Source organism: Ambystoma mexicanum, chromosome 1q (assembly GCF_040938575.1).
Source record: "Ambystoma mexicanum isolate Mex_15411 chromosome 1q, UKY_AmexF1_1, whole genome shotgun sequence".
Classification (NCBI taxonomy): domain Eukaryota; kingdom Metazoa; phylum Chordata; class Amphibia; order Caudata; family Ambystomatidae; genus Ambystoma; species Ambystoma mexicanum.
This window is the reverse complement of record NC_090922.1, coordinates 1,190,928,782-1,190,956,067: the sequence shown is the minus strand read 5'-3', so window position 1 is coordinate 1,190,956,067 and position 27,286 is coordinate 1,190,928,782. Positions and strand designations below refer to the sequence as shown.

Sequence of the window (27,286 nt, the reverse complement as noted above, 5' to 3'; positions counted from 1 at the left end):
ATGGCCAGGGGTGTTGGAGGTTTCCCCTGTGGTGTGGGCTGCCTGCAGGGTATGGTCAGTGGTGTTGGGGGGGTCCCCTCTGATGTGGGCTGCCTGCGGTGTATGGTCACGGATGATGGGCTGCCTGCAGGGTATGGTCATGGGTGTTGAGGGGTCCCTTGTGGTGTGGGCTGCCTGCGGGGCATGGCCACGGGTATAGGGGGTCCCATGTGGTGTTGGCTGCCTGGGGGCATGGGCACGGGTGTAGGGTGTCCCCTGTGTTGTGGGCTGCCTGCGGGTCATGGGTGTTGGGGGTCAGGGGGTTCCTTGTGGTGTGGGATGCCTGCGGGGCATGGTCATGGGTGTAGGGGGGTTCCGCTGTGTTGTGGGCTGCCTGCGAGGCATTATCATGGGTGTTGTGGGGTTCCCTGTGGTGTGAGCTGTCTGCAGGGTATGGTCACGGGTGATGGGCTGCCTGCAGGGTATGGTCACAGGTGATGGGCTACCTGCGGGGTATGGTCACGGGTGTTGGGGAGTCCCCTGTGGTGAGGGATGCCTGCGAGGTATGGTCACGGGTGATGGGCTGCCTGCAGGGTATGGTTGGGGGTGTTGGGAGGGGTCCCTTGTGGTGTGGGCTGCCTGCAGGGTATGGTCACGGGTGATGGGCTGTCTGCGGGGTATGGTCACGGTCTTGGGGGGTCCCCTGTGGTGTGGGATGCCTGCGAGGTATGGTCACGGGTGATGGGCTGCCTGCAGGGTATGGTCAGGGGTGTTGGTGGGGGGGGGTCCCTTGTGGTGTGGGCTGCCTGCAGGGTATGGTCACAGGTGATGGGCTGCCTGCGGGGTATGGTCATGGGTGTTGGGGGGGTCCCCTGTGGTGTGGGCTGCCTGCGGGGTATGGTCACGGGTGTTGGCCGGTCCCCTGTGGGGAAAGAGAATCCGATCTTGAGGTAGAAGGAGGGAGCACGTGCACCCTTGAAGGAAGCCTGCAAATGGATAAAGAAGTAAAATGGTCAGATCTGGAACAACCTAAGGATAGGACGCCAGATGCCATAGCATATCCATAGCATCCCTGAGGACGATCGTACAGTGAGAAGGGAGAGTCTCCACCATATGTGAGCAGGTTAAGGTAGTTACCAACAAGGAGACAGACAGGGACGATCGTCCCTGCCATGCAAAGACTAATCGTCTGATCCCACTGTGGGGCAGGGTTTATGCAGTTTCCCTTATTGGAAAAAGGGGGAGCAAGACCACAGTATCTTCCATGGCCGCAGATGGACAAGGATAATTTAAGGTGTAAGCTCCCGAGTTTGACTTTGGGCGCTGGGAAATGGATATATGAATTAGAAAAAATGACAGGAGGAAATATGTTGGCCATAGGGGACATAAAAGGTCTCCTGGCAGCTATTCTTGGAGAAAGGGCTGATGACATATGGAGGAGAGCTGGATATTCACAAAATACAGAGCATGATGGAGCACCATTTAATAATTGTAGAGCAGACGCGTGGAGGGCTCTCTGGGAACATTACCCTGATATATCAGATATGGGTGCAATTGTGACACGCAAGATGAAAGAAGATGAAGGCCCTATTGCTTACATTCAGGATATTGAGGAAGAATGGCAACTTGAAACTCGCGAGGCATGGGAAAAGACGGTGGCATTATTTTACCACATTTTATGCCAGGGGTTGCCTGAGCCAGTCCAGAGGCAGATGAAAAAACAAGTAGGGATGGAAGTGAAACCATGGGCTGAGATGCAGCTGACGATAGTACACCATTGTCGGTTATGCAAGAGAAAAATAGGAAGAAGGATGAAACTAGGAAAATCGAGGAAGCCAAGTTAGTTCAGAAAACATAGTCTAAATTTGCCATAGATGGGGCAGTATTGATAAGTGGAGAAGGAGTGGGAATGCAGGAAGCAATGAGTGCATCGCAGACGAATAATCAGCGCCCGATGAATCAAGGTGGATATAGGTTTGTGCCACGAGGCACATGTATCGGAGGACGAGGAGATGGTCTCCAAAATTATTGTTTCAGAATACACAGAATGAGAATCGGAGTACCCAGGGAGGGTATAATGAAGGGGGACTTGTCAGACGGCCCCCCCAGTATGTTGGTCTTGTGGGATGACAGGGCATATTGCACGTGTATGTGGAAGCCATGGGAATGTACAAAATGGGCACTTTTCAAGAGAGGGAACAGTTTATCCTCCACCATACAGCACACAAACTAGGGAAGGGCTCGCCCAAGATCACACATTTTATCAGACACAAGCGCTGCAAGTACAGCAGGTACAGCAACAAGAGCGAGTGCAAATGAATCAACTACAAGGGCAGGTATAAGAAACCCCTATGCAGACACAGCAGTATGCAAACACAGGACACGTGCTCACACTCAGAATAGGAGGTGTCACTGTAGTAGGAGGAAATCTTTTCACAGGGACGGGGATGAGCCCATACCCACATTAGGATAGCTCATTTGGTGACTTGATGTGTTCAGTACTATCTGTGACACCAGACCCCCAAGAGGAACCAAGGGTCGATGTGACGATAGGAGGCACCTCTTTTTATTTTCTAGTAGACACTAGAGCTACTCGTTCATCTATACAAGAGGGAAAATATCCAGTCTCAGGAATTGCTATGAATGCTCAAGGGTTCTCTGGAGCTACGAGTCGAGTTCCTTTTACTAATGAATTACAAGTCCCTATAGGAGAGTGTGACATATTTGTTCTTTTGTTATATTCACGACAGACACCGGTTAATATTTTGAGACGAGATTTGATGACAAAACTAAACATGACAATTTCATTTACTGATCAAGGAATAGTGTGCTCCACTCCAGGAATACACTATTTAAACGTGAATGAATTTATACTGGCATGTACAGGGCAAGTGGCTCTGCGAGGCATTCCAGTAGATCCAGAGATTTTCTATATGGATTTAGCATTCTACTGACATGGCTACCTGTCTTGGTGTGAAAAATTGTGAGGATACCTGATGAGTTTTTGTTTAGACGATAAATACCTATAGACGAAGAGGGGGGACAGACTATACCTATAGAATTATTATTATAGCCATTGTACGAAGGGAAATTTCAATGCTCGAAGGAGTAGACGATGAGGGTAGACCATGGAGAACAGTGATAGCTCTCTTGGAAGGGTACACATTGACTGACATAACTGATGACGACATGTTCATGTAAGACCAAACAGACGGTGAAGTGGTGTTCTTTATGAGCATCACATACTGGATAAGGATAGAAAAGAGGGAAGTCCCACAGCGAATGGCGATAATGTTGCAACATTCAGCATTTTTTCAGGAAGACTTGAAGAAGGTGGGAAGCGTCCTTTGGATGACAGGCCCTTATGACATAGGTTTATTAAAGGGAAAAGGGGAAGCTAAAATAAAGCTTAACCCATGAGCGATTTTACCTCGAGCAACACATGTCTCAAGAGGCTGATAAAGGTATATTGAAGACCATTTCAGAATTGATGAAACAAAGGATTCTGGTCCCATCGGAGTCATTGTGTAATACCACGGTGTATACGATCAAAAATCTAAACGAGGGTCATGGAGATTTATGCAAGATATGAGACTGATTAACCAGATTGTAGATGCAGAGTTTCCTGTAGTTCCTAATACTATACAGTATCCCGGTGGAAGCTCGATATTTCACAGTGATCGGTTAAAAAATAAAGACTCATATGACTTGCCGTCCTTTACGTTTTGCCAAACTCGACTGAAACCTACACTTTTCCCATCGATGAGTACTGTGAGTTCCCATCGATCTTTAACATAGTCCTACAGATGGATTTAGGCAATAATGATCTTAAGAGTGCAGTGATACAATACTTCGATAACATTTTAATTTGTAGCACCATGGAAGATGAGTGCAGACCAGATTGCATTCAGTTAATGACTATTAAAGCAGATAAGGGATATAAGGTAGACAAGGACAAGTTACAATACTGCCAAGAAGAGGTGTTATACATAGGGCCACTGATTTCACATGAAGGAAAGAAGGTGACACCTGAAATACCTGAGACAATTATGAAATCCTCAAAGCCAAATACAGTGAAACAAATGCAACAGTTTTTGGGGTTATGCAACTATGTTAGAGCCTGGTTGTTTGATTTCAGTACATACACAAGACCCCTTTTGCAAGCTTTAAACAAACGAGCTTTGGCAGGGGGGGAGATTCTCTGTATTCATGGTTCTTTGAAAATTGATCAGACTAGTGGGGAAAGGCATTCAGGTGCAGCGGTAGTGAGACACAGATTCAATGGAGAGTTTGAAGTTGTAGCAAGTGCAAAACTAAATGTACCTCCCATAACTACCCAAACTGCCAAACCAAGTACCACTGCCATTCCCGAACATAGATTTAACTTCACCAAAGTCTCCACATTGGAGGTTTAAAAATGTAATCTTATCGCTTAAACCATCTAACTGCTGAGGGGACAACTGCCCTGCTCAAATAATAAAAGATGCTGCTAGAGATTTATCACCATTCATCTCTAAATTCATTAACTCCTCTTTCTCCTCAGGTGCCATACTGAGTAATCTTAAAGAATCCTGGGTCCTCCCCTCCTCAAGAAGCAATCACTGGAACCGGCTATACCCACAAATTATAGGCCCATCACCACGGTACCATTCTTCCTAAACATTTTTAGATAGTGTTGCCTATTTACAGCTACAGAAATTCCTGGAGCTGCACCAACTCCTAGGCTCACAGCAATCAGGTTTCAGACCACAGCACTGTACTGAAACAGCACTCATAGATCGTAAGACCCAGGTCTACGAGCTGAGAGACCAAGGAAAAACTGCCCTGCTACTCCTACTGGATCACTCAGCAGTGTTTGACCTGGTGGATCACAAAGTGATTTGCAACCACTTTGAGTCAGCAGCATATTTCTCGCCCCAAGCTATAGCTTGGATCAAATCATTGCTAAGCGAGAGAACCATGAGGGTATTCTCTATATCAGCTGCTGCTCACCCCACACCTATCACATGTGGTGTACTCCAGGGATCATGCGTCTCCCCTACCATGTATAACATTTTTACTAAGCCCCTGTTTGACGATCTGGGCTCTCTAGGTGTCACCTACACTAACTATGCAGATGACACCCAGATTCTCATCCCACTTTCTGGGGATTACAAACAGGATTTGGCCTTGGTGAATAAGATATACCTCATTATTCAGGCATGGATTGCTCGTCATGGTCTATGCCTGAATGATGACAAAATGGAACTCATCATACGGGGAACTACACAGAACAGCAAGAAACTTATCGAAGACTACACAACCTTTGTCATAGATGGGCACATAATTACGGTTGCAAAGGAGGTAAAAGCACTAGGATTTTACCTCAACTCTAGCCTTACCATAGCAAAACAAGTTAATGCTATGGCATCCTCCACAGCCTACACTTGTAAGCTGATTAGAGCAGCTAGATCTTACCTTTCTTTCGGCAAGAGCACTCGTGTTATCAAAGCTGGATTATTGCAACACTCTCTACCTGGGATCCAATAAATATATTACGCAGAAAATCCAGATATTGCAAAATAATGCCCTTAGAGCGGCACTAGGAATTTCCAAAAGAGAACATATAACAACGATTAGAAGACAATCCAACTGGCTCTCCACAGCTGACAAAATTAAACTTAAATCTGCATCTCTAACATTCAAATGCCTCATTAACACTGCACCAAGCTACCTAAAAGAGTGATTCAAAAGAAGAGTCTCATCTAGACCTACTAGAGCAGCCTATACAAATTGCCTATCAGTTTCCCCCCTTCAAAATGACAACAACTGGGGGAAACAGTTTCCCCGTCAAAGCGGCCCAACCGTGGAATTCCCTAACGACCTACTCTAAGGACTGACCAGTCATAACCACTCTAGATCAAATATGATCAAATGGCTCAAAGAAAATGACCCATAGCCTAGCTGCACCAGCTGCTTAACCTAGTAACCTACTGAACCTTCACCTCCCATTGCGACAAGTCCTCTCCTGTATCACTTGAATGTTGTACTGACTCTGTTTTCCGTAATGCACCTGTACTTCTTGCTGCATTCACATTTATTTGTACCTTGATGCCTATGTAACTTTGTAAAATGTACGCCTAAAGTATTCTTATCTCCGCGCCCTGATACCTTCAGGTCTGGCATGCGCTACAAATAAAGAAACAAACAAACAAACTGGGCCGCTGTCTCACTTTTCAGCACAAGCAGCAGAATTAGTAGTGCTTATTGTCGCGCTTGAGAAACACAAAGGGCAGGAAGTGGCAGTGTACAGTGACTGCCCCTACGTGACGTCAACCGTACACGCAGGATTAGCACGTTGGAAAAGGAGGGACTACCTCCGTGCGGACGGCACTCCAGTGCAGCACACATCCTTATTGGACAGGCTTATTAAGGCACTACAACTCCCTGTGGCCATAGCGGTCGTTAAATGCGCAGCACATGCTTAGCAAACAGATGAACGAAGCCGCAGACAAAGAAGCCAAAAGGGTTGCATATTCCCCATATATTTCAAGTTTTGATACTGGGAGCATTAAAGAAAAAGTAGTTACAACCATGTTAGTTCAAGAAGGGTTTAATAAATTGTCAATAACCCAACTAATGGCGATTCAAGGGACTTGCACCACAGGAAGGGCAGGAATTGTGGAAACGAAGGTGATGTTCTTTATCCCCCACAGAAGCATTATGGCGACAAGACAGCACTGTAAAGCCGGTGATGCCAGCTGGGGAGGTGCAGCTGGTAGTGGGACTTTTTATAGATATCAGGGATGTGAGAGGAGAAGGAGAGAGTGGCGTCGAAAATGAGCAGACTTTTTACATCACTAGCAGGTGGGGGCACAGGGCCCCCTCTTTTGGGGATCAGAAGCCTCTTCTCAACACTGCAGCACACCCCTCTTCTGGGCTCCAAGAGTCCTTCTCTCCCTTGCTGGTGCACACTTCTCTTCTGAGATGAAAGGGTTCTCCTTCTCTGGTGCTCTTCAGCTTTCTCAACAAACCTCTCTCTTAGCACCCAGCCCAGAGACACTGCCTTTGATTTTCGGGCTCCGTTTCAAAGCTGTCACCATGCTCTCATTGTCTGTGGCAAACTTTAGTACTGATTGGGTAATCAGTTTCCTAGTTCTCACCAGGATGTCTTGTAAAGGCTTGCCGCCATTTGGATTGCTTATAGTACATTTCCAGTGCAGGAGTTGTATTTGCCTGCTGCTGTACTCCGCCCTTGCCACATGATTGTCTGCCTGCACAGAGGTTTGGGGGGTTCTGGTGTTTGAAAAGGCATCACCAGTTACAGGACCACCTCAGAGCAAGGAAGCATTTCTCTCCTTAAATGCTACAGCTGTAGGGGAGGGAGAAAGGCATTTGCCTTCACAAGCATTGCTGTTTATAGGGGGTGAAATTAATTAGGCTTTTCCCTTTGTGGATCCCCACCTGATGTCTAAAGGGTTTCTTTGAATATGCTATTGTTTCCCCAGGGCAAATCTTGCTCTGAATCCCTGTTAGATATTCTGTATTCAAACTCTGGGTTTTGGAGATCTAAATATGATGCATCCTGGGAGATGCAGTGCTGAATAACCTGTTCCTTTGTGACCTGGTAATTACTAATGCGTTGCCTTCTCAGGAAGTTCAGTATTAGTTCAGGGATGTCCTGCCTAACATCCAGGATCTGATTTAGGGAGACTCTCTGGTAGCGTCTTTGGGGAGAATCGTATAGGGTTAGTCCGTTAGGGCCCCCACCCCTCTCTTGTGCATGAATTCTTCTCGTTGCGCTGAATAACATTTAGAATGCTTAACTGATTGGATTGGTGTGTTGTGGGGTCCTGCCATTCTTAATTGCAGGCAGACACTGGCCAAGAAACAAGGTTGGCACTGTGACTGTGTCAGGATTTGTAGCCTTTTTTTTAACATTAAACTTGTTAAAATTCCCAAATTAAGTTTGCCCGTCTTCCAACTTTCACACCAGTGCCAGGCCAAGACCATGTTGAAACTGTTTTTAAAGCTCATTCTTTTCAAAGGACACTTCTAGGGTTGTATGTGTTAAAGAAGGTGCTAGCTTTATGCAGTAGAATTTTAAATTTTACTTCCAAGTTTCAGTTTGCAATATTTATTTTATTGTATTGTGTTTTATACTGTGCTAGCATACAGCAGTATTGTTTTGGATGCAGGTGGATGAATTACACAAATACAGGGTAGTGCACACAAGTAGCCATACAGGACACATAAAAGGTGCATTCCTATTGATCACAAGATGGAAAACAAGCACAATGATCAATATAAGTGCTGGTTGGCAGAGAGATGCTACGATCCCCATAACCACTGGATCAGTGGTAAAGCAGGCGGATCTTTCAAGGCTTGTCAGCATATTGTACCGAGGGCGTTTAAAGATAGACGCAGTGCTGCTTGAAGGAAAAAGGGAGGAGGGAGGCTAGATCTAGAGCTGAAAGATCCCAGATGGGTGTATCCCTACTTGTGAGGAGCTTACTGGGATGTGTAAGGAAGGCATGGTATGAAACAGTAAGACAGATGCAAGTGATCACAGTTCACGGGTGTTTAGTGAACTTCAATTGTGTTTGAAAAACGCTGATCTAATCCTTAAATCTAAAGATGGGAGCAAGCTACGACTATCAAATAATAATAACGCAGTCCTAGTCGAGTCTGTCAAAATAAAAGGGCCTATACGAATAAACCTATTTCCAATCCTTAATTCTAAATACAAATAGTGTGGGAAACAATGTTATGCAAAAGAAAAGTGTTCAAGGAGTGATATGTAAGGCTATTGAAGCCATTGGCTTCCCTTCCTCACGTTTTCAGCTTGGACAAGGCAGCACACTCGAGCTTAGCAAACTCTCTGGCTTCTCTAGCACAGAGATGAAGTTCAAATCCTCAACTTTAGGGCCTTCTGTGCCAAAGTCTACTAGCCATTCAAAGTCTCTTATTTCAGAGTGCCTGATGCAACACGACAAACATTAAAGTTCCTTTCTTCTTAGAATTTCACATGTACAACTTCTTGGGTGATTTCTGGTTCCCCCTCTGCCGGGCTCACACCCACTTTAACACAAAACTTTCTCGGGTGATTTACTGTTCACCCCAGTTCCCCCTCTGCCAGGCTCAGACCCAATTTAGCACAAAGCTTTCAAATGACCTCCCTCCACCGGCCTCAGACCAACTTCATCTACTTTTCCAAGCTTTCTTTCGATTGTGCGCTGGATTTTGCTCAACCTGTCGCAGGACCCCTTTGCTTCACAATTACACGGTCTCTTCTTGATTTGATCTCTTTCTCACTTTCACTTTGCCAATTCTCAAATGGATACCTTACAGAGACTTTCGACTGAGCACCCACACGCTGCCGGACCACAATGTCAAAGGTATTGTATCTTGCTTTAAAAGTTCAATCACTCATCAGCAGTTCAACTTTACTTGCGTTCTTTATCACATGTGTTTTAACATTATTCGTTCCAGCTCACGCCATGCAATGTTTCTGTTTGCAACCTTGGCTTCAACACAGACCGGTCTTGTATCGGTCTCCCCAACTCACTGGTTGTGTTGACTTCACTGATGCTGCTTTGTTCTTGGCACAAAGGACAATACCACGGCGGCTGGTGCTTCTCCCTGCTTTGATTATCGACGGAGGAGGGCCCTGTGTACCTCCGACACACAATGCAGGATTCTTCAGCCTGGTTTCCTGGTCTTAAGCTTCCTATTCTTGAGGTTTCAGGAAAGTAACGGTTCCTTCTCGAAAAGGTACGCCTTTTATCTGTGTGGGGAAGTTTAATGCAAGTTAGGTGTGTGTGATGGTCAGTAATTGCCTGACCTCTCCTGACCGTTGTATTGGGAAACATCAGGTATACGGCTTGGGGGTTAGTCTGTTTTTCCTTGTAACAGGCTGTCTGTTTGAAAGTGTTCATGTTGTAAAGGGGGGAGGGGTGTTCAGTTCCTAAATATCCTTGGTAGGATGGGGTAAAGATGTTACAGGGAATGGGATACGGCATCTCTCCATCCGGTGTCCCACTCTCACTCCCTGAAGACCCCTCACCCAGGTGATCCTCCCGCACTGGTCCACCCTCGGACGTGTCCTGTCCACCTGGATGACAGATCTCCAGGGACTAGTGAGTGAAACACCTACTGGTTTCTCACAGCTGTATTATCTATCTGGGAAGGCACATTTAATAATCATTGTTTTAAGGGTTCCCTTGAATGTGGTATAGGTGAGTTCCAATCTCAGGGACTGGTAAATTATGTGACAAGCCATAGACTCAAGCAGGGGTGTCGTTTCACCAAAATGCCAGGAGTAGCGGATGTGACATCACAGAACTGGTGACATCACAGGATGAGATGTCACTTGGCGTTTGACCCAGATGGCCTCACTTCCTCTAACCCTGGTGACATCACCAGAAGAAACTTGCGGGTGTAAGAAAAGTACATAAACGTAAACATTTTAAAACACCAAATAGGTACTAAAGCAGACAAGAGTATTTTAGATAGCAACCATGTACTGCGTCCTTACGCCAAGGATTGGGTCATGATATGACAGGGTAAGACCCAATAGAACAACATAGACTGAGACACTCCCATAGATATGCCACTTCAGCATTGTATGGCCAGTTATTTCCATATTATGCCAATTATAGCTGCATGTTAGGTATTGTCATTATATGAAAAGTAGAGCCCCTGCATTGCCAGTTGCTGCGATAATCCAGTATCCAAAAATCCAATAGATGCAGGTCAATACAGTGGACAAGAGCATTAATGCTTCAATTAATGATGATGATTTGTTATTTATATAGCGCTTTGAGTTGGCCTTGCAGGGATTCGAACCTGCAAATCACGCACAGACTGCAGCAGCGAGTGCTCAACGCGCGGTGCAATTTTTCTGCTTTGCTATTAAAAACTCAATGTATCATAAGATATCCAAACTGGCTGCACAGTGTAGGCCAGACACGTAATAACACTTATCATGTTTGCTGTAGCATTGATGGTGCACAGTAAAAAAATGCCATGCCACAGTAAGACATACCTAGACTGGCTGCACCAAAATGACAACCTAGCTACTCACTCAATAACACTTATCATGCTTACTTTATCATAGCTGCCCAGAAAAATATACAGTGCCGCAGTAAGGACTGTCTGCACCCAAATATCAGGTAATTACAGTTATGATTGCTTTATCAGAGCTGCCCAGTACAAAGTGTCAAGCCACAGTAAGAAATGGCTAGACTAGCTGCACCAAAATGCTAATTTAGACAAGAAATAACACTTGTGATGCTTACTTGGTTATAGGCGCCCGGTAAAAATGTCATGCCACAGTAAGAAATGACTAAATTGGATGTACCAAAATGCCAATCTAGCCACTAATAACACATATCATACCTGCTTTATCATGGATGCCATTTACGTTTTAGCACACACCAGTTGGCAGATAGTGAATAGGTTTCCTACAGTAGGTTTGTAGCGGTTCTCCAGGGATAGTGAATTCCATTACCTAAGAAACCGGCCACAATTTGAAGTGTCCAGTGTTTCTATGGGTCATGAATGACTTACCATTAATATTAGATTTTCTTTCCTTTTCATTCAACAAAAAAGGGGGATAATATGGTGTCAAAACAAAATTGATAAAAATCGGTAATGCAATAAGTAATGAAACATGAGAACTTTGTAAGAAACAACCTACCTATGTGAAAATGAATCCTTTTAGTTCAAAAGTCTATTTTGGTATGTAAGAAACAACCTACCTATGTGAAAATAAATCCTTTTAGTTCAAAAGTCTATTTTGGTATGAAAAACATGATATCTGTTTGTTCGATTCCCATTTTCACCCATGTCAAATCCGATGTTTAGGCACTGCGGATTGCTCCACTCTTGGGGATTGTATGCTGCAGCGAGGCATCTGTTTAGACATATCCATCTGTCTCTAGGAGACATGTATAGCAGAGAACGTGTTCACATTGATAGGAAGGAATGGCATATGGTTGCATTTAATTGGGTAATATGAAATGAACAAATGAAGAATAGCTAAAGCAGTAAAACATACATTGTCCTGCGATGTAGCCTCCTATAAACCATTTTGATAAAAACAGTTGTGAACATCTGCATTGTTATAATTATCTTCTATTCTATTTCTGTATGTTAGTGCACTTGAAAGCAACCTCATATAAGTATGTCAAGGTTGCTTTCCCTCACTGACCTTTGTGGGAAGACATAAAGTGGTTGGACAGTTGCTACATTCAGGACCTGTAATAGCAAGTTGCGATAACAACGTGGATGCACATCATATGAAACAAATGTATTTGAAAGCAGTGGGTTGCAAAGGAAGCTCCACACCTTATTAATCGTCTGGGCTGCTTCTCGCTGGAGCTTGTTTCATGATTTTTTCCCAGAATGATGTTTTGATAAAAATCAGTTTATTATCATGTCCCAGCAGTATTTGTGCCCATCGTTCTTCTGAAGAGTGGGCTTCTTTGCTGGTGGTAAAGTAGGTTTTGCATAGTGTTCGTTGGGCCTGTAGTGTTGGACATAGGGCTTATGGCGCATTGGGCTGGTTCTCCCTATGATCTTCAGAGTACTGGGGACATGACATCGTCCTAAAAATCTTCATGAATGAACATGCTAACGAAAGAGTGCAACACCATTCCTACTACCCCCTGAAAATCCCTCTAGGTGCAACACCATTCCCACCCCAACTCATTTCCCAGTGCAACTCATTTCCTACCCCCAAAAACCATCTAAGTGCAACTCCTTTCCTATCCCCAAAATCCATTTAAGTGCAACACATTTCCGACCCCCAAAATCCATCTAAGTGCAGTACACAGATAACTCCCTACACATCTAACTGACTGTCTTATAGACTGCAATGAAAGAACTAACCAGATTCAACTTTGGCAGACTAGTGAAGAACAGTTACACAAATAGGCTAGATGCCAATGGGTATGAGATTTTAGGTAATAAGAGTGGTGGGATTTTACTAGAGTACAGTAATGGCTGTACCCCCCTACCCACAGCACACGTACCTTATCAGTAACTGTAGGTTGTCTGCGTCAGGTGTCCCAGGGGAACACGTGCAAACATGAAGTGGAGCTGCTCAGTGGGGAGCTGCCCTTTACCTGTGGCCCTTAGCTGACTGGCTGCCCGGGGAAGGCTGCCCTTGAAGGGCCTCTGAAATGCAGCTGTTCCAGTCACGTGGGGGGGACAGACCAATGAGAACCAAATGGACGGGCAGGGGAGGATTGGGAAGTAGAGGGGAGGGAGGGTCAGATGATGGATGAAGGTATTTTGGAGAAGGGAAGGGGAAGCAGGGAGAGCTGGCAACCAGGAGAGAGGCAAAGATACTCCATACTGCCTGAACCAATTGCTAAGGGGTTGGGTGGGGAATGGAAATAAGCCAGTAACAAACAAAGCATACAGTACATTCATCAATGTGTATTAGCAAAGTTCTGTAGCACTCAATGCATCTTCCCATAGGGTGCTGTACTGTGGGACCATGCTGTGATTTTACTTATTTTATACAATAGAAGCATGTGCACAGTGTTTTCTACTACAGTCCTTTGATAAGCCTCAGATGATCTTTGGTTCTGCCATGTAGTCCAAATTCTCGCTTTTGTTGTTGGCCTTTAGTCCGTCTCAGGATATATACTCATGTCCGCGCAATAATGGGAACTTATTTTTATATTGGCACTCTGTATCTGATTACACATTCAGAAGCAATCCTGTACGACTGATCTGGCCACGTAGCTGCACCGTTCAATGTTTTCTGCTGGTTTATACTGCGTTATTGGCCCTAGGAAATGAGGAGGCACACATTTGTGAAGCTATAGTAAGAAGGCTCACCAGTTTCAAGGTTCAAATATTTACGAAGCGCTGCACACACACTCCATGCATATAGTGGGGATGACAGTGTAAGCAAGGCATGCTATCAAATAGTAAGACAGATGGAAGTGACCAGAGTTCAAGGGTGTTTATTGAACTTCAATTGTGTTTGAAAAACTCCTATCCATCCTAAATATAAAGATGTGAGCGCAAGGTATGACCATCAAATAATAACGCAGTCCTAGTGGTTTCTTGTCTAAATAAAAGAGCCTATACTAATAAACCTTTTGCCAATCCTTACTTCTAAATACAAATAGTGTAGGAAACAATGTTATGCAAAAGAAAAGAGTTCAAGAAATGATATGTCATATGCGACAAACAGCTTAGCACAATCTCTGGCTTCTCTAGTACAAGGGTGCAGTTCTAAACGTCAACAACATGGCCTTCTGTGCCAAACTCTCTTTGCCATTCAAAGTCTCTTTTTCATAGGGCCTGATGCAATACGACAAACAACACAATTCGTTTCTCCTTACGGTTTCACATGTACAAATTGTCAGGTGATTTTCTGTTCACCCCGCGTCCCACTCTATCGGGCTCAGACCCACTTTAACAAAAAGCTTTCAAATGATCTCCCTCTGCCAGGCTCGGACCAACTTTATCATCTTTGCCACAAATGTTCTTCATTGTATCAACATCAAAGACTTTCGATTGTGTGCAGGGTTTTGCTTGAGCCGTTGCAGGACCGCTTTGATTCACAATTCTCTACAACTCTTTCACTTTTCAGCTGGATACCTTACAGAGACCTTCACTCTGCCAAAAGGTATTTTATCTTTGTTTCAAAGTTCAATCACTCATCAGCAGTTCAACTTTACATGCGTCTTTTATTACACATATTCCAAACAATGTTTGTTTCAGAGCTCGCCATATAATGTTCTTGCTTGCAACCTTGGCTTCAACACAGACCGGTCTTGTATTGGTCTCCCCAACTCTCCGACTGTGTTGATTTCACTGATGCTGCTTTGTTCTTGGAGCCAAGGACAGTACTACGGTGGCTGGTAATTCTCCCCGCCTTAATTCTTCATGTGGGATCTCCGACACACAATGCAGCATGGTCTTACGCTTTTCAATTTCGAGGGCTCATGAAAGTAACAGTTCCTTGTCGAACAGGTTAAGGAAACTTCCCTCCTTGCAATCACCTTCTGTTTCACCGTCTTTCTCCTCTTGTTAAACTGCCATCTTGGAACAGTTGTTTCTGTGTGTGCTTTGCCTCGCTCAGGGTGTGCTCTCGTAATCCACCTTTTATCCTTGTGGGGAAGTGTAATCGAAGTCAGGTGCGAGTGATGGTCAGTAATTGCCTGATGTTGCCTGACCATTGTATTGGGACATGTCAGGTATACAGCTCAGGTGTTAGTCCGTGTTCTCTCATAGCAGGCTGTCCGTGAGAAAGTGTTTGGGTTGTAAAGAGGTTGGGGGATTGGTTTCCCAAATATCCTACTTGGTAGGGTGGGGGTAAAGGTTTTATAAAGAAGGGGATACTGCTTCTCACCATCCGGTTTCCCACTCCCCGAAGACCTCTCACCCAGGTGATTCTCGCACACTCTTTCACCCCCAGGAACTGGATTCTGAAGAGGGATGGTGAAGCATACCACCTCCTCCTACTAAATTCATGACACAGAAGAAAGCCAGAAAGCACTGCAATCATCCATTCTATTTCAGACGAATTCCAAATGGACACATCATTGACAAATATGTTGAGAGGTATCCCTTCAGCGAGCCATACAGCATGAGGAACATACAGACCTATCCATGTGTGGATGAAGAGCCACAGGCCGTGATTAAGGATACCTCTATGGACAGCTTGGACTAGACCTTGAGAAGCCATGTTGCTGACACCGTTAGAGACGCCACGACATAGCATCGTTAGAGATGAGGTACACGTGCCGTCCACACTTCGGGACACATAGACACACCCAAATACATGAAGAATACACGCGTACATTTCTGTAGTTAGTGGAAAAATACATATGCATACTGTCATTGCTTTTATTATTTTTGCCATTAGCCAAACGCAGCAAAGCAGAAACCGCAAGCGACAAGAGATCCTGAGCAAAGCTTGCTGATGCTTACATGCGAATAATGCTATGGAACTTCAGGAGCACCTCGAGGACCTGACAGAGCCAAATGTGACTAACCTGTGGAAATGTAGTATAGCATGGGCACAGTAGAAACCGCATTATAAGGTTTAGGAAAATTACAGCAGGCCTCAACCCTCGGAGCAAGAGACGAGTCAAGCAAATTTAGCCTGCACCATGAGTAAGACGTGTGCAACAGGACTGCAGCCAAGGCCAAGAGATATGAATGACATTCCAATCCCCGGACGTCAACGGTACCAGCTGCAGAAAGCACTTAAAAATCCTCATGATTCAGAGCTGCACAGCTCAAAGTCGTGGTCTCTGAACACGTGACGCTGCCGAAGCAGACAATGGACTGCACGCAGCGGTGGGAAAGGAACACTGGTCCCAGGCTGCCAGACACAGACAGTGACAAGTATGCAACAATGTGTTACACGTGTTGCGCCGATGAGTAGAGCACTCTCATGAGCTAAGGTGGTGCACACAAGTTACAGTGCAGACACATAGTAATTCTTGTTACCTTGAAGAGGTACACAGTGAGCTGAAAACCCTCCTGGTCCCAGGCCTGAGGAACGTAAACTCTAGCCAATCACAGTTTAGTACGCTAGGGAAGGGTAGCAACGGGCAAGAGCCAATGGTAAGCCCACCACACTGCAACATTGTTATAGATAGTAACTTGAGGATGGACCAGACCAGCCACCTGACATGCGAGAGCCAGTATATAGTCCACTACAGGTGCTAGAATACTGAATAGCCAATTGTGCGGCCCGATAGGTTTCCTGGAGAAGGTCCCAGGTTGTGACGTCACTCTGATGTAATTGAGTTGTAAAACCAGCTTGCGAGCCGAGGAAGAGCGAGATATGCATGGATTTTCTCTGTTCCTGTGCTGATCCCTGTTGGTTTTGCCTGTAATAAACCACAGTTTGACCTTGGCATTGAGTGAGTCCTCCATGTACCCTGGTGGGAGGGAGTTGGGCCCTCCAAGTCAGCAGGCTTCCAGTGTCCCTCTGGCATACCTGGGGGTCTGCCCCAATAAGTCAAAAGCAATCGCCATGTTCTGGCCACCTGCATGACCGTTACCCGGGGACTAGTGGGTGAGACACCTTCTGGTTTCGCACAGACGGGTACAGAATCTTCTCTCGAAGCTTCCACTGTAGATGGAACAGACACAATTAATTGCCTATAATGATCATTTTCTGCCTTAATGCAGAGTAATTATTATATGAACTCCAAGCTGTGCGTTAAAAAATTGTACTACAACCTATACAGCTATTCAATTAATACATTAAAAAGCAGCATGGCAGCCCCTCTACCGAGAACAAACGCGACCAACTAACCTGTTCTTTGGTTTGGTGCCGTCTTGGGAGGGCCTACAATTACGTTTTAGCTCCCAGTACCTTTCACAGAGGAGAAATACCAATTTGCATATCAGTCAGGTCCCACCCACTTGGGCAGTCCAGCACCAAAATGCTACGCAATTCTCCTAGTCGGGCCTCATCAGGCGGGTAAAGCTGTGCCTCTCTAAGCACAATGAGCAAGGGGTCAATTTCTGCATTTCTTTTTACATTTATAAAGCGCTCACACAGCCCGCAGGCATCGAGGCGCTGTTACAATAATTGTTTGTTTTTCTTAGTTGCTAATTATGTATTTTTTTTTTGTTTTTTTTGTTAGTTACGTATTTATAACGCGCTTAAACACCCAGAGATTTCTAAGCGCGGACCCGGGGATCGAACCTGTGTTGCTTCGTGTCGTCTTGCTTCCAAGACGCGCACGCTGCCGCTGAGCTATCCTCCCGGGCATTACCCTGAGTAACTTCAGGTGAAACCCCAAGTTCCTAAAAATTCAAACCCTAAGTAACCCAGGGTAATCCAGACATGGACCTCTTGCTCACTGTACGTTAGAGCGACACAACTTCACCACAGTGAAGAGGCCCAACAAGGCCGAAACATGTGTCTGGGCTTGCTGATGCCACTCTTGTTCAGAGGAGAATTGTCTAGCATTTCAGTACTGGACCCATGTTCGTTCTCAGTAGAGGCGCTTCCACACTTGTATAATAATATTGAATTAATGAGCACTGAGGCAGAGGGCTTTTGCAAATTAAAGGCCAGAGCTAATTGGGGCTTTTAATGAGGTCAATAGTGCATTACTCCCTAACAACGTCCACCATTGAGATGGTTATAGCTATTAATGTCCCAGCAAAACAAGAGAAATGGTGCAACCAGAGTATGCAGGCCCTTCCTAATGAAAAGAAATTATAACAAAAGTTTGCCGCCATGGAACTGCCCAGAAACCCTCTCAATTTCCATTGCAGGCAGTTAGGAGGATGCTGGCACAGACAGAAAATTGTGCATTTGTAGGGGGGCCTTGGTACCAAGGCAGAGGTTGATTGAGGGTGAGGTGAGGACAGCACACTGAGCTTTTCAGAAGGCTTGGATTGTTGGCAATTACCAGTGGGTATCACCTGTATTCTGAGCCCTCTGATTGGCTGTGGTAGCCATCCTGGGTACTAATGTTACTAAAGCTATAATGGTATACTATTATTAGCATAGATAGTAGCCTAGAATAAAACGTATATGGGTCTTCTTGTGTTCTACATCCTTCCAGCCTTGTAACAGTGGTATAAGCAATGTGAGGGCTCACGTACTTACTAACTCGTCCCTTACTCACCTTTTTCCTCATCAAGTATACACTGCTCCCCTGTTATGAAAATTGCTGCTCTTGTTGTATCAGTCCTTCTCAGAGTGCCTTGACCAAAAGTCCTCTGTCCTGCATGGTCCACTATGCTACAGGCATTCCCCTGGCTCACCCAGTGACCATTTGCTCATTGCAACTGTGCAGTAGGACACTTGGGTGGTCTTATGCGCAGAATAGGATTACCATAATAAATGATCTCGGACCCAATAACCGGACAGACTCAAAGAATATGGCAAAATACTACTTTAATATCAGCTCAGTAAAGTAAGGAAACCTGGCGAACAACAAATCATAGCCCACACACTCTGTTACATTTCAGTTACACAAAGGCTTTCTAGCTCTATGTGCGTCAGCTATGACGTCATCCTACATGGCAAATAATAAAACATATTGGACGGATTGGTTAGGCGAACATATCTACTTATAGTTTAGGTAGGTGTTGGCACCATGATTGGCTGCCCCTCATCTGGCAGGCATATCTTGAACCTCCCTCTAACTAGGTGTAATACAGATTATAGCAGCGTAACACCACGATTTGGCCCCTGCAACAAAGTATGCTCACCATTGCGTAGGCCCTCATGATAGGTTGGCATTTTTATTTTTATTTTTTTATTGTATTTGGTCTACAAAAGTAAACTTTTCACAAATAAGAAAAAAACTATGTGAAAGAATGTCATCAATTGAAAAGAATGAATAAATAATTGCTAGTCATTTTTGTAATCCCAGGACAACACATAAAAATGCATACATTAACCGAATTTCCCCACATAAGCCTAAGTCAGTACATGTCAGTCAATAAGACTTTGCCCAAGTAACGAAGCTGAGGCTGCCCAAAAGCGGTGCAAGTCAAGATGATGTGTTTTAACGTTTCAACCATATTGGATTTACAGAATCAACAGTTTTTGTGAGTTAATGTCTTGTACCATTTAACCTCCTTTCCAGGTTTGTAAACTGATTTAAGCGAAATTGCAAGAAATGAAGACACGTTCATAAGGTTAGCCCCTCGCTTTCTTCTAAACCTTGCATACTCTGTATAGAGAGTTAAGTTACCCAGTATATCGGCAGTTTCTACCCAGTCAGCAGAATAAAGTTTGCCCTTGACCACTCCCGCACCTCGCTCAGCTCCTCCCACGAGGAGCCTATCCGAGTAAGTATGCCACACATGTCGTGCTTAAACTGCTTAAACTGCATCAGGGTGATAGCTGATTGCATGGCCGATGATTCACCTGGAGTTGATATAAGGAATTAGTTGGAGGCCTCAACATTTTAGCATACTCGGCCAGATTTTTCCATACGGTTCTAGCCACCAGGGAAATTAATCCCAACTTGTGCTTAACCACAGCATTTGGTACAGAGTTATTCAAGCCCAACGTTCTCTTCCATAACTGCCCCTGTAAGATATTAAGTGGTGCCCCCAAGTCAAAGGAGACTATACCCAAGCCATAAAGGATTATGGGTTCAATATTTTGTAGATAGAACCTGATCAAGGGGACCAGGGAATAACAACAGAGTTGGGAGTAAATACGCTTCATTTTAGCCAGTAGGGTGACAAATCCCTCTTTAAAGTGGGTAATCCAAGCCCCCCTGGAAAGGTGATTTGTAAGATTGAACCCAAGGTACCTCATTAATCCAACACTTGGAATAGGATGATCTCCCACCTTCAAGCAGCAAGTTAGGACTCTTCTTAGTTGAAAAGGTAACCACTTTATATTTTTGCCTATTGACTTGGAGGTTGTTCTGAACGGCATAACGAAAGAAGAGTTGAAGTTTTCTCTGTATGCCACTTGGGGTTTTGTCAAAAAGAATGATATCATCGACAAAGGCGAGCCAGTCTAAGACTAGGTTGCCCAACTTTTACCAGATTGATGTTACCCGCCTCCCACAGAACTGCAATGTCCGACACATTCAAATTGAAGAGGTTCAGTGTGACCATGCAGCCCTGCCTCAGCCCCACAAACGTGAGGACAGGGGAAAAAGTTGCCCCGTCTTTCATCAGCCTCACCCTCAAAGATGACTCCCTGTGCAGTGCTGCCAGAATCTGCACAATTTTCAGGGGGACCATCCAGTTAAGAAGCTTAATCCAAAGAGTATCTTTGCTGATCGTGTTGAAGGCGCTGGACATGTCAATTGACGCCATATAGACAGTGCCCATCACCCTCTTTTCAACTGCCGGTGAGAGGTGCAAGATGATAGTACCATATAGAGAAGTCCTCATTCCTGCTCTGAAGCCCACCTGAAACTTGAACAAGAGGTTGAGTTGCTTAACATATTTGGAGAGATCTCTCGAAAAAAGGGAAGCAAATATTTTGCTGGAAGCATCGAGGAGGGCGATGGGTCTGTGCTTTTTTGGGTCAGACTCATCGCCCTGCTTGAAAATGGGGATGATGATAGACTGTTTTCAAGTAGTGTTAATGATGGCTACATTTTTGTTATCTAAAGTTTCTACATTAGGTAATGTTATAAGAAAAAGAATAAATAAAATCTCCAGAGAATTAAGTGAGAATAGACACCTCATTAACGTAGAAGCTGCTTTATATTAAACAACTGGCAATAGTGCCTCTTTGGTTTATATTAATACGAGGTACTGGGTTTTTTTTGCTTTAAACAATTTAATAAACAGAATAATATATAAATAACAAATCCAGATTTTCATATTACACTTACCAGTTGAAAAGTCGTGTTGGCATGTGTGGACAAAGATACATGCAACTGAACAAAAATAAAATGTATTTAATTGAACAAAAAAAAAAAAAAAAGTAGTGGGAATAGTTGGTGAGCTGTAGATAATGTGAAAGAGGGTCAGCAGTGGGTCCACCTATAAATCCGTGTCCTGCTTAAAAAGCATTGGGGGAATGTCATCAGGGCCCGGGGCCGCCAATCACCTGGCATTCCCAATGGCCCATCTCACATCTGGCATTCCCTTCCAACCTTGGACATTCGGCTTGTTAACAGCATGTAAGCAAAACGAAACCCAGGTGCAGAGCACGTCCGACTACTGCCCACTTGCCCAATAGTCTACCATCACTCATCAGCCAATCCTTCAGCCAAGGCTTCTTCTTTGTACTTGACCTTGCTGAATGTTTTCTTCCCTGGAACTTTAAGGGGAGTTAAGTTACATTTTTATCTTCATATGCAGCTTATGAATAGGCCTTGTTTTCTGGTCTTGGACCACATGTGAAGAAACCATGATTTTTTGCATCTTGCCTTTCTATTTAGTGCTATTTGATTCAATTATGTCAAGTGTCATTACCCTCTTCCGCCTCTGGAGACTTGGTTGCTCTGTGTCACATATGCTTTGTGTCACTTTAATTGTTCAATACTTGACACTTGTATTCTTTGTTGATAGCTTAGCCTCATTGACTACCTTTGTACCTTGCAATTTTCTTGATGTGTCATCTTTAGTCTTAGCCAAACAGATATTCTGTGTTCCTCGCACAAAGCTGTTTCCCTGCACCTTTTAGCTCTGCAGCTGTGGTCTATTTCATGGCCGCTTTACTCACATTATGCTTTCTACTGCAGCAAGCTCCTATATGTCTCACCTACCTTGCGTTTCTGCGTATGTACATTCACTACTCACCTAGCTAATTATCTTCTTTGTATATATCACTTGTATATATGTTTACTTTGCTACTTCAGTTACATCTTCATACCATTTCTGTGCGTCATTGTGTCTTTTCCTTATGTCATCACTTTACACCTGTCAGATTTTTTTTACAGCTCTTGAATGTTCAGTGCTGTGAATGATACCTGGTGTCATGCACAGTGTCTTCTTGTCCTTCATCCAATATGTCGGAGGTGAGGGGGTGGGTTCTATTTATGATGCACACGTCTGCCTCTCTACACAAATTCTTCAGGTGCCATGATTGTTCTATTCACAATGAATGGCCGCCTAAGTGCACCACCTCTTCAGGCTTCCACTCTATCACCAGATAAAGTAAGCCGCCCCACCGAGTTTTACTGTATCATTTGTAACACACCACACACACACACAGTGGTCCTAGGCACGGCCAACTCAGACAGTTATCATTAGTCGTGGGTGATGCCTTCACTCAATTCACCCAGTTCTCCGAGTTTGGGCTGGGCATTGACCCGTCTTCACGTTTAGTGATTAAAAAGACTGCTGCATTAATAGGAGTACTCCTTTCACAGTGATATATTCAGTGTCCAATGGGTTATTTTGACTCGGTAATCCATCCATTAGTTTTCTTGAAAGTTGATACTGCTACTGCCACCTTAGTTATTACTTGGTTCCACTGCTCACTTAGTGGTTGAGGCTAAATTTTAATTTATATTTGACCTTTGTTGGGCTCTGTCCAGTCTGCATTGACTTCTATTTGAGTCGTATGTTCTGTGTACATTTGATTGCTTGGCCTTTTTTAAATCGTTTCGTTTTCAGCAACCAAGGGAAGTTCACCATTAGCACGTGAAAGCCAGCCAGGCTGCAATGCCTACATGCCAAATAAACACAGCGTCACGTTTTTGTGTCTTCATTTGTGTAGACACATTTCTGGAACCTCCATGCTATCCTTCTCCCCTTCACTGTTGGCTTTACCTAAGGCATGACTCTATGTGTATACTAAATAAGGAGGGGATCTTACCCTTCTAGGAGGTGAGGGGGGTCAGCTTTCTACTGTGGCAGGTTGTCTTATGGCTTGTGATCTGGAGGGAACAGATTCAGTCGTGCATGGGGTTTGTGATTCTTTTTGTAGATGTAAAAGTGCTTTTTTTGAATGATCTTAGTTTGTAAATAGTGTTGGAATATATCACTGGATTCCATTTGTTGTACAGTGCATTGTCTGATAATTGGAATGGTGCCCCCCATCTTATCCAAGATGTTATATTAAAACATAATGTGTCGGCTGAGCTCAAATGGCCCCATGCAAAGGTGGCTCCAGCTTTTAGTCCCGTTTGATTTCTTGATCAATGTTTGAACGATTTTCGACTTATCGATTTTTTTACATGTGTTGCTGGCTTTCAATAAATAAAAGGTGTACAATAGTAACTGATGTTGATACATTTCGGTAAACATGTAGGGAACTGTCACTTACAGGAGGAACAATTTCGCAGCAAGTTTTTTTCAACTTGTCACGTTTATCTTTCAGGTATTCAAGAATTTCCTGAAAATATTAAGTGCTGTAAGTGTTTAGCAATTATTGAGGCCAGCGTGAACCCCATTTCTAAGTAAGTAGAAATATGTTAATATATGTATTTATTGATTAAAAAAATGCAAAGACAGTCTTGTCCAGCCTATGAGGCCCGTAACAATTTATTGGCACTGTTGTAGTTACTTGTAGGGCTACGTGCAATCATGCAAGTAACTATACTAACATCTACTAGAACAAAATATAATCTGCTGATAACTTGGAAAATTGGTGTGTACCTATTTATACAGAAGACAAAAGAAAACGTGCACGTCAGTTGAGCACATTACAGAACAAAATAAATCCCACAAGCCAATTACACATAGAGAATAAGAATATAGAGCGTCTTATTCGCATTGAAGTGCCCAGAAATATCTCTTACTTTTCGAATTACAAAGACATTAGTACAGTAACTGAATTACTCCTCACATACTCTTCTCTTTCATGGAGGTAAGTCAGAGTTACAGCTGGAAACCTCTTTGTGAATCGCATCAGGATTAGGTCAAGAGGAAGTAAGAGCTGCTACCAGAATCTTCATTGTGAATCATCCCTGAGACCTGTTGATAATCATTTTCAAGCCACATTACATACAAAACACTGTATACTACAAAGAGAAAAAAGGGGGGAGGGGAAAAGAGATAGCCGCACACAGAGACAGGTGGGAGGAGGGGGCAGAAACACTCCTCTCAGTGAGAACATCTACACCAAATCTGCAATAACTCTTCCAGGTTTAGAATCCGAACTATGGGCCTGATTACAACCCTGCCGGTATCCTAGCAGTAAACCTGCCAGGATACCGGCAAAAGCTGTTACCGTTTCCGCTACTCGGTCCGGCGGCATTGCTGCCACATTACGAGTGCTGGAGGGACGGAGTAAAAATCTCCATTCATGGAGTCCTACAGGACTCCATGAGGGGATTTTATGTGTAATGAGGGCTTTGTTAGCCAGTAGGGCGCCTGGCTTCCCTCCAGCTTTGCCCCACCGGCAAACCCGTAGTGGGAAGGTCCGGTAAAGTGCCAGTATCTGCGAATACCAACACTTGTTTACCGGACTGCCTGACTTGGAATGAGGCCCTATATATGGCATTTACAGAAGGCTTATCGTGGTGTTGTGCCTCATTATGAAAATACTCCTGATAATGGCTCAAGCATCAAAACACAATTTCTCCTCAGTCTTCTGTGATATATATATACATTGCCACTCTCTACCCCAACTTTCAGTGCTATGCAGACGACACTCAGCACATTTTCAGGCCCCCTCCCGCCACCTCTTCTCCTTCTATCATCTCCGACTGTCTGCTATCCAGGAGCGGTGTGCTGCCAATGATCTCTGCCTTAATGCCAGTAAGACTGAGATTCTCCTCATCGGCACACCCACTCCCTCTTTTCCTACCACTCTCTGGCCGGCCTCCCTTGACCCTCTTCCTTCTCCCACCTGTGAGGCAAAAAGCCTTGGGGTCATCTTCGATTCCACACTCTCCTTCTCTCCTCACATCTCCGACGTCTCTAAGAAGTCACACCACCAGCTGCACCTCCTCAGAGGTATTCTTCCTTTCCTCTCCTTCCCCCAGAAGCTCACTGTCTCCAGAGCTCTGGTTCTCTGTAGGCTGGACTACTGCAACAGCCTCTTTCTAAATCTGCCTGCTTCTACTCTCCGCCCTCTGAAACTCATCCAGAATAGGACTGCGAGACTTGCCCTTGGCCTCATGCCCAGGCATTGTATCCCTCCAGGACCGAAATCTCAGCACAGGCTCCCAGTGGCCACGAGGATTAAGTTCCAAACCCTCTGCATTGTCCGCAAGGCCTTCTGGGGCTGGGGGCCTCAATACCTTCAACTCTCTCTTCCTAAATATCTTCCCTCTCTAGCTCTTCGCTCATCAGCCTCCAACTCCCTCAGGGTCAAGCAACGAGTTGGTGGTAGATCTCTTTCTTCGGCTGGGGCCTCCCTCTGGAACAGCCTCCCTGAAACTTGAGGAGAACAATCTCTGGTTACGGAAGCACCTCAATACCTTCCTCTTTGCTTCTGCTCTCTCTCCTCCTCTCCCCCGCTGAACCCCTGACTGAACCTGCACTGGTCTTCTGGCTATTTTCTGATCTCGAGCCCGGGACCCCTCCCCCACCAGCTGCACACCCGCACTGCCTCCCGGGCAACCACTGCACTGTATCCCTATAGCCCCCACCAGCTCTTGACACTTGATGTTTGCACTTACCTCTGCACTTGCCAATAGCTGGCTGCACTTTTACCTATTACTTTATTTATTCTATTTTTGTATTAGTGTTGATCCTATGTACTGCATTGTCCCTTCCCCTTCCCCCCGCACTGTCCCTTCCTCCCTCCCCTGCACTTGCACAATCTCAATGTCACCTGGCCTAGTAAGATCGTTGTCTTTGTCTTGCCTCTGGTTCCCCCTCCCTTGCCTCATCGCGCCTTGAAACACTTGTGCATAGGTACGTTATAAATGCCATATCATATCATATAGCACACACGAAGGGCTTTGCTGCTTATTCCATTCATTTCTCTTACTGTCTTTTAAGTACATAGAAATATCATGCATGTGATCAGTTTTAGTGTCAAGAACTCAATAATAAATGGACATATTGGCACTGTAGTGTTTTAAAAATGGAATCCTACTATTTTTTTCAGTGAGGCCCTAGTGAGTTCGTTCATCCTTTCTTAAAATCAGATAGCATGTGCTGATGATTCCCTATTTGCACACATATTTGTCTCAAATAGCACAACACCAATAAACATGTATTGCAAACAGAATAGGAACATTGACGTACTAAAATTAAGTGTCATCGAATGATAACATTGAGGAAATGGTAAAGCTGGTGACTAATGGGCGTAGGACATCATCGTTTATGCACATGCTCACCAAATATGTGTACTTTCCTTTTTAGAATGCTTTAGTATCCCATTTATATAAAAAGTCATGTTTTAGGGTTGGGGTTTGCAGTACAGGGCTGGTGGGAGTTATTTTCTTAAAGGATTGCATGTCAAATATGTATATGTATCAGTTAAAAGGTATGTAATTGCTTCATTGGCAGTTTAACCCTGGTATTATGAAGTGACTGTACAATTGAGCTATTCCAGACCTTTCAAACACCTTACAATAGGAGGACCATTTAATTTGTATGTGCTTGTAGGGGTTTCAGCATAATATTATGAGCTGACTGCCCTATGTGTTGGACTTGGCTTTACGAAGAAGCCCAATGTCATTACTGTACATTGATGTGGCCTAGGTCATCTCATCCAAATAATAATAATTGCATTGAGGTGAATGAGTGAGTAGGTTTATGTATATGCATGCACTGAAACATGCGGCCTCTTCGTGCTGTTGTGCACACACAGGAGTCGGAAAACTGTGCCCTAGGCTGCTGAAAAGAATTGTTCTGAAGTGTCATCTGAACCTTGGATTACCAGTATCTTTAGTGCAAGGGCTTGGGTGAACTAGTTCGTGGAAAACTCGAACCATCCAAATTTTGTTGGCTTGTGGCCCCTAACACATTTGAAGTTTTTGAAGCCAAG

At 44.4% G+C, this 27,286-nt stretch overlaps 1 protein-coding gene across 1 annotated transcript in view; it reads left to right on the top strand.

The window, feature by feature from the left end:
• Positions 1 to 27,286, top strand: part of LRRC7 (leucine rich repeat containing 7) — a 3,010,809-nt gene that overhangs the window by 1,277,108 nt on the left and 1,706,415 nt on the right. Inside the window, exon 7 of the mRNA XM_069641926.1 lies at positions 23,720 to 23,798. Within this exon, the coding sequence (XP_069498027.1) occupies positions 23,720 to 23,798 (79 nt within the window). The remainder of the gene's footprint in view (positions 1 to 23,719; positions 23,799 to 27,286) is intronic.